The sequence below is a fragment of the Pteropus alecto genome, unplaced genomic scaffold, assembly GCF_000325575.1.
Source record: "Pteropus alecto unplaced genomic scaffold, ASM32557v1 scaffold105, whole genome shotgun sequence".
Taxonomy (NCBI): Eukaryota; Metazoa; Chordata; class Mammalia; order Chiroptera; family Pteropodidae; genus Pteropus; species Pteropus alecto.
This window is the reverse complement of record NW_006436294.1, coordinates 6,278,203-6,285,681: the sequence shown is the minus strand read 5'-3', so window position 1 is coordinate 6,285,681 and position 7,479 is coordinate 6,278,203. Positions and strand designations below refer to the sequence as shown.

Below are 7,479 nucleotides of genomic sequence, written 5' to 3'. Positions count from 1 at the left end.
CCCTGCGAGCCCGTGACGGTGAGGGGCGGGCCCGGGGCAGAAGTCGCTGGGCGGGTGGGAGGGGCAGGTGCCCTGTCACCCTTTCCTGCTCACTCCCCTGTCCTCTCCCCAGGAAACCTTCTGGAACATGCTCCCCTTTTCTTGTGAGAGCCCCACCGCCCCATCAGGCCCTGGTGACTCCGCGGCCACAGCCTGACCCTCGCCAGCCTGAGAGGTTCCGGGTCAGCAGACACAGGGGTCTGGTGCACGAACATGGCTGACACGTGCCTCTCCGTGTCCCCGGCCCGGTGACCGAGGAGGAATGAAGAAAGTGTCACCGCGGCGCTGGGGACTGGATCCCGCGGTCGCTCACAGCTGGGGCCTTTTCCGGATGCTCCCAGTGGTTCATTTGGTTTTGAAAACCACCCGTGCTGCCCGCTGCCCACCGCCCCCCGCGCCTGGAAGCGGTGAGGTGAGGCCAGGGTGGGGGGCCCAGGGGGCTGCGTGAGGACGGACACCCTCGGGTCCTGGTGCAGCAGATGCACACGGGCAGAGGGGACTGCTCCAGAATGCCATCGGCACCAGGGGTGAATCTCCACGGGCCGCCTCATCCCCTTCCCCACCAACACCTGGATGGAACGGGCCTGCCCTGCCGCCTCGCACCTGACCCGCATCCTGGCTGCTGCAGAGGAAGGGAGGGAGGCCACTGGCTCTGTTACCAGGTTCTGCACACGCTTTACCCTGAGTCCTGCCAAGAGCCTGCACTTCACAGGTGTGGTCCTGGGGTCACAGCTGGGAAGAGGCAGAGGCGGGGTTCGGGCCGGGCCTGTCTGAGCCTGAAGCTCGGGCTCTTTCCGCCACTGCAAACGGCCAGGCAGAGGTTACACACCCAGCGACACCTTCACCGTGGCACGGTCCTTGCGTGGGAAGGAGTCACTAAGGGAGCCTCTGGCGCTGGGGCGGCCGGGTCTCGAGCAGAGCTGGGTGGGGACGGCGGGAGCCCCTCGTGCCTCCAGCCCGAATCACGGCAGGTCTGCTCGAGGCGGGTGCCATGAGACCCTCCAACAGGAACACAGCAGCAGTCACCCGCCTTCCACCTGGACACAGGTCCCCAGGGCCAGGGACCAAGGAAACAGCCCCAAGGGTCCCTCCCCACAGCCTCCCCAGGGAGCTGCCAGGTGCAGCCGCCCCCTCCCGTGACACCTGCTGCCCAGCGACAGGGGCCCAAACACGGGCAGCAGTGACTAGGATGAGGCCTCTGAGACACACAGGGGCCGCTGGGGCTCCTGCTGTGCTCGGCACCTGCTCGGGGACCCTGGGCGGCCACTGCGAGCAGGGCCGTCTGCACAGCGGGGCCGGGGCCGGGGCCGCGCCCCTGCCAGGCCGGGCTGTTAGGGTCAGAGACCTGGGCCCTGAGGGCGGAGCCCTCCTGGAGGGGTGTCGCCGCTCCCCACGCGGTCTCAGCTCTGCCGCAGTCCCGCTGCGGCCTCGGCCTCAGTTTCCCCACAACAGGGCCTCGTGGGGGCTTGCTGAGCAGCGAACCTCTCAAAGCCGGCGTGGGAGCACCTGGCTGGTGAGCCAGGGCTGGGCGGAGCGTGTGCTCCTGCCTCCTGGGCCAGGCTGGCCGGGCACAAGCATGGCCACTCCAGAGGTGGGACAAGGCCGTGCAGAGAGGAGGTGGCTCCCCAAGGTAATGCCGCCCGGTGCCTGGACCTCCTCGCAGCGTGTCCCCACGCGTGCCCGCGTGGCAGGCAGCACGTGGCGAGGCGGTACGTGCCTGCCCACAGCGCCGTCCAGGCGGACCCCCCGCACCTCCCCCGGCACAGCAGCAGCCAGCACGGCACCCGACCCTCACCACGGCACCCGACCCTCGCCACGGCACCCGACCCTCACCACGACACCCGACCCTCACCACGGCGCCCGACCCTCACCACGGCGCCCGACCCTCACCACGACGGTGATGCCGTCCTTCTCCAACGGGGCCTTGTCGTACGTCACTTCACACACCCGAACCACGGTGGTGGCCCCGTACTTCTTCAGGTCCTGGCAGGAGGGAGGAGGGGGAAGGCAGCGCTGGGGCTTCAGGGCTCGGGGGGGGGACCCCCAAGGCAGGGCTGCGCCCACTCGACAGGACAGAAATGCCAGCCGCCCGTGGTGGACGCAGGCTCTGTGACCGCCAGAGGCAGAAGCGTCTTTCCCGATGCCCTGGGGCACCTGGGCCTCGGCCCACCCAGCACATTAGCTCTCCTGAGGGTTCTCAGGACTCAGGAGGACCCTATTCTCTAGACGAAACTCCCGGGTCCTCAGGCAGCCCACACATGCGCCCTTGTGTGTGATCCCCGCTCTGAGCAGCCCTCCCGGCCAGGGGGGCATGAGCGGTCCACTAAGGGGCGCATCCAGACCCCACGCCGGGGCCTTCGGGCAGGGAGGGGCAGGCCTCGGTGGGCGTGCACTAGGAGAGCTGCAGAGACGCCCGGCCTCGCACGCCGGCCGGAAAGCCCCGGCTGCCGGGGGCAAGGTCAAGACAGTTCACCGCCAGGCCCGGGATATTTATACCCAACGTGGGGGGGCCTGGGGGTTCCCCTCCACCAGCCACGTGCAGGGGCTACACCCCCCACCTGCTCCCAGCAGCTATTTTGGGAGCGGTGAGGAATCAGTTGCTGGACCTTGCCTGTCATGTGACAGGGACACCGGACACAGTGAGGGCAGGACAGAGAATCTGGGAACAGAGAGGGTACAGGGCTCTGAGGCTGTGGGGGTCACGCAGATCCCTCTGTGCCTGCAGCAGAGCGTGCTGCCACCCACCCCAGGCCTAAGCCCTGACCCCAGTTACGCACTTGGCCCTGACCCTGGTCACACCTCATCCTGGTCACAGGTTGTGCCCTGACCTGGTCACACGCTGCACCCTAACCTGGTCACACATGACCTCTGACCCTGGTCACACCTGATCCTGGTCACACTCTGGGCCCTGACCTGGTCACACATGAGCACTGATCCTGGTCACACACGAGCCCCGACCCCGGACACACACTGAATCCTGACCCTGGTCACACGCTGAGCGTACGACTCAGTCTCTTCCTAGGTCCTGCTAATGATCACACGCTGAGCCCTGACCCTGGTCACACACTGAGCCCCGATCCTGGTCACACGCTGAGCGTACGGCTCAGTCTCTTCCTAGGTCCTGCTATTATCTCGAGGGCCTCAGCTGTGAGGGGTACAACCCTCTTCCATAGGGCGCCTGGCTTAGTTAGTGTCCAGGTCGCAGGTCCCCTGATGGCAGGGTGCCCGCTGCCTCTCTCTATGCAGTGTTCAGGATCCTCTCACACCTAAGTCTGCTTAATTATGACAAGCACCCGCGGGGGCCTATCCCATGTTACTGAGGAGCTGAGACCACAAACAGCCTTACACACAGCTGGGGGCTCTGCAAACAGCCAGGAGCTCTACAGAGGCCAGGCGCCTACTGCGGGCCACGGACAGCGCGGCAGGCTCGGCAGACACATCCGTCATGTCTGCTGGGGCTACTAGCAGCAGGTATGTGCCCGCTGACTCTCCAGGCTGTGCTAGGAGACTGGTCACTGTCCCATGGCCAGCTCAGACTGGTGCCCAGCCCCTCCTCACACAGACATCAGTGCCCTGAAGCACCCAGTCCAGCCTGTTCTGACCTGAGGCCTCCCCCAGAGTGCGTGGGCTCCCTGCAGATGTGGGCCGTGGAGCTGGCCGTGGTGCTGGCCGCCCCGCCCGCTCTGCCACCTGCCTGGCTCTGGGCTGTCAGAGCCCACTCCTCACCTGGGGTCCTTCCCTCCTCCGTCCCGCTCAGCCACAGCAGGGGCCAAACAGCCAGCAAAGGGCTCAGGGCGGCTCCAGCTGCGGGCAATGCTCCCTGCTCCTCCCGGCTCCGAACCCTCCTCTATGGTCACAGTGTGCGTCTACCCGCCACATGTCGGCCCTCAGGGAACCCAGCTGACCCCCCGCAGCCCTCACCCCTGCGCTCCCAGGACACTATCATGCCCCCTCGGGGATCTGCAACCGCAGTGACATTTTTGCCCCCAAGCGCAGGGGTGACAGCTACGAAGCCCTCGGGAGGCTGAGGGCCGCGCAGCCACGCTCGTTGGACCCCTGCCGGCCCGCTCACCTCGATGAAGGAGCCCAGGGTGGCGTTGGTGGGGTTGTGCGTGATGAGGAAGCGCATGTTCTTGTGGGTCACCTCCACGGGGGCTGGCCGGTTCATGCGCGCCATGGCTCCCGTCAAGACGGGGCAGGGAGCACAACAGGAGGAGACCCCAGCCCCCCAAACCCGGTGCGAATGAGAATGTGCTTGTCCAGGAGAGGAAATGCTTTTAAAAAAACCTGCCCCCCACACTCTGCACAAATATTGTGCAAATACTTGGGAGCGGGGAGGACGCTGCCCCGGCCACGGAGAGTTAGAATAGAAAACCGAGCTCTTTCCAAACGCAGAGGAAGAACGGCCCCCCAAAGGAGAACGGCCCGTCCAGGCTCCCGCCTCCCAGAGACAGAGAATTATAAGGGGGCAAGAATAAAAGTAACCACCGAAAATTTCAGCAAAGAAAATCTTCAAAAGCCCAGAGTGAGTCCGGCTGCCGTGGCTGTGTCCCGCACTGTGCCTGTCCCTGGGGACGCCCTCGCTGCATCGCTGGATGGGCGGAGGGCCCCTCACTCAAAGGCAGACCCCAACCCCCAAGGACCAAAGGAAAAACGAACTTGAACTAAGCCAACGGGGCCACTTCGGGGTAGGGGGTCACAGGCAGCGGACGTGGCGGGCGGGCGGGTGGCCAGCTCTGACACGCGGGCCTCCGTCACGTTACCCCATCGGGGTAGGGTGAGTCCTGGCGGGGCACAGGGGGCTCAGGCGGCCCCGGGCCGGGCAGCGGGGGCCATCGGCGGGTGAGGGCAATGGTGAGGGCCAGAGGTGCAGAGGCCCCCTCAGCAGCCGGCGTGGTGGTGATGCTGGGTCCGGCAGCACTCAGAGCCGGCCCTCGAGGCCCTCTCCATGGACCCCGGGCTGGTCAGCAGCAGGCAGCGTCTGCAGGCAGAGAGGAGAGAACGGACAGACCAGGGGTCAGCGGAAGCCCCCGCCTGCTGCGGGCTGCCAGCCTGCCGGACCCCTGCGCTGAGGGACACATGCGTGCCGGGCCTGCTGCTGTGGGGTGGCCTCCCTGGCACTCAGTTTCCCCATGTGGGGGCATAAAGAAGGACAGCTCCGGCTGGGCAGCCCAGGGCCCCCCGAGGTGACAGGACAGCCACCAGCATGGAGTGGCAGGTTCACACACACACACACACACACACACTCTCTCTCTCTCTCTCTCTCTCTCTCTCTCTTTCTCTCTCTCTCCGGGCGGTCTGTCATGGCAGGGCCTGGCACTGTGAGCCTGGCCGCCCTCCTGTGATCAGCAGACACCCCTCCTGTACCCCAAGACAGGCTCCCTGCCCCTTGCAGAATTCTGAGCCCAGATGATTTGGGGGCGGCCAGTGCTCAGGGAAGGGGGTCAGTATAGAGGCCGAGGAGCCGGGCCCGCGGGTGAGTGGAAGGAGGCCCCGCTCCCAGCCACGAACCACCGAGCCTCTCAGGAGCTCCCCGCGGAACCTCGGGCTGCAGCCAGACCCCGCCCCAGCCCGCCGTGCTGCCATCCACCCACAGGGCCGGGTGGCGTGGGGCAGGGGGCGGTAGACAAGCCAGTCGCTGCCTCCGGGAGTTCAGAGAACCAGGGCAGACCGCGACGGCCAGAGGACAGCCACCAGGCTCACGCCGAGGCAGTGACAGCACAGGGCCCCTGAGAAAGATGCGCCTGTCCACAGAGACAGCCACCCAGCCCCTCCACACCCGTCTCCCTCTCTGGGCCCCAAGGGTCCCGGGCCGGGGGCCCCGGCAGCAGCACCAGCCTGACTCTCACCCCCAAGGGCAGGCTCGGAGTCCTCGGGCATGTCACTGACCTCGGTTTTCCATCTGCAGAACGAAGGGCCAAACGAGATGCCCCCACGCTCCCTCCAGCCGCAACCCAAGGGTCAGCAGACCCTCCAGCCACTGGACTAGCCCCAGCCCCGCAGCCAGCACCCCATCTGCTCACCCGGAAGTGTCCTCCTACCTGTGCCCCTGCACCCCCTTCTCCAGCTGCCCGCCGGAGCCTCAGCCTGGGCGCAGGACGGGCCCAAGGCCTGGGACTCCGCCACCACTCCCGGGCTCAGGGCAGGCGCCACATCTCAGCCCCTGCCCGGTGCCCCGGTCCCAGGAGGGCGAGGTCGGGGCGTGGTGCCCAGGGAGGGGACGGGCAGAGAGAAGGCATCCTGTGGCTCGGCCGCCGGACCTGCTCCCTCTGAGCAGCTGCTGCTCAGAGCGCGGGCGAGGAAACAGACAGCCTCGGGCGCCCCGAACAGCCGCACACAAACACCTGTGCCTCCTGGGGCGGCAGGATGTCCCCGTGTGCGTGCGTGTGTGTGTTTACCAGACAGGAGAAGGCCCAGGGAAGACACCGGACTCCAGGCCTCTCCCAAGGGGCTGACCGCCACCTCGCCACCCACAGATGCTGGGCACATGGAGGCCCTGTGGGCAATAGCAGATCGCCTGGCTCTACTGCCCAGTGTCGCTGGGTAGGTCCCCGGGGCCGAGAGTCGCTGGGCAGGAAGGTGCCCAGAGCCACCCTACACTACTGCCCACTGAGCCTGAAGTTGTTGCTTGCCGGCGGGGTCAGGGGTTAGACTGGCTGGGTTCAGGGGTCAAGGGTCTGGGTTGAGGCTGGACCAAGGTCACTGCCTAGGTTGGAGCCTTGCCACACACCCCACTTGTCTCTGTAGAGTCTAGGTCTCCCGGCCCCAGAGCGGGAAACAGTGATCCCCGCTTTTCCTGCCCCAGGCGCCCTGTGTGGCTCAACCAGGCCTTGTGGCTGCCCCCGGAGAGGTGGCCCTCCCTCCTAACCATGGCTCTTCAGTGAGGTCACCGAGCAGAGTCCCCGGGTATGGCTGACCCGAGTCCATCATCCACCAAGCCGGTGTCCACCCTCCTTGCCACAAGAGCCCGGTTCCCCTCCCTCTGGCCTTCCTGCCACTGCCCACATCCCCCTCTGGGACCCTGCAGACTTCTCCCGTCCCCTGCCACGTCCAGGACGGTTGGGGGAGGCCCCGGCACTATCCCTGCCCTCACATGGGCGCACAGACCAGGGGGAGCCGCAGAGCCCGCCAAGGCTCCCTGACCTCCCCGGGTTTGCTCAAGCTCACGTCTGGGAGACGAAGACCTGCAAGTCCAGGGTCCTGGAGGCGGGGACCGAAGTTCAGGGAAGACACCGCCCTGGCCGCGCTCACGCTGGCCAAGGAGCTGGCAAGAGCTCGAATCCAGAGGTGTGGGAGGGCCAGCCCCTCTGGCCGGGCCGGAATGACACGGGGGAGGCCGGAGGACGAGGGCTCGGCGGGGTCCGGGTGGGCTCACGTAGGAGGCTCCCCGTCCCGGGGCGCGATCCGAGGGGGTGCGGCCACCTCCCCGGGGCGGGGCTG

The 7,479-nt window shown here is 66.8% G+C and overlaps 1 protein-coding gene across 1 annotated transcript in view; it reads right to left on the bottom strand.

The window, feature by feature from the left end:
- PTP4A3 (protein tyrosine phosphatase type IVA, member 3) overlaps window positions 1-5,009 on the bottom strand; it is a 7,148-nt gene extending 2,139 nt beyond the window's left edge. The window contains exons 1-3 of the mRNA XM_006913025.3: window positions 4,112-5,009; window positions 1,930-2,022; window positions 643-839 (exon numbers count right to left, since the gene is read on the bottom strand). Coding sequence (XP_006913087.1) covers window positions 643-839; window positions 1,930-2,022; window positions 4,112-4,216 — 395 coding nt within the window. The 5' untranslated portion in view covers window positions 4,217-5,009. The remainder of the gene's footprint in view (window positions 1-642; window positions 840-1,929; window positions 2,023-4,111) is intronic.
- Window positions 5,010-7,479: the final 2,470 nt, after the last annotated feature.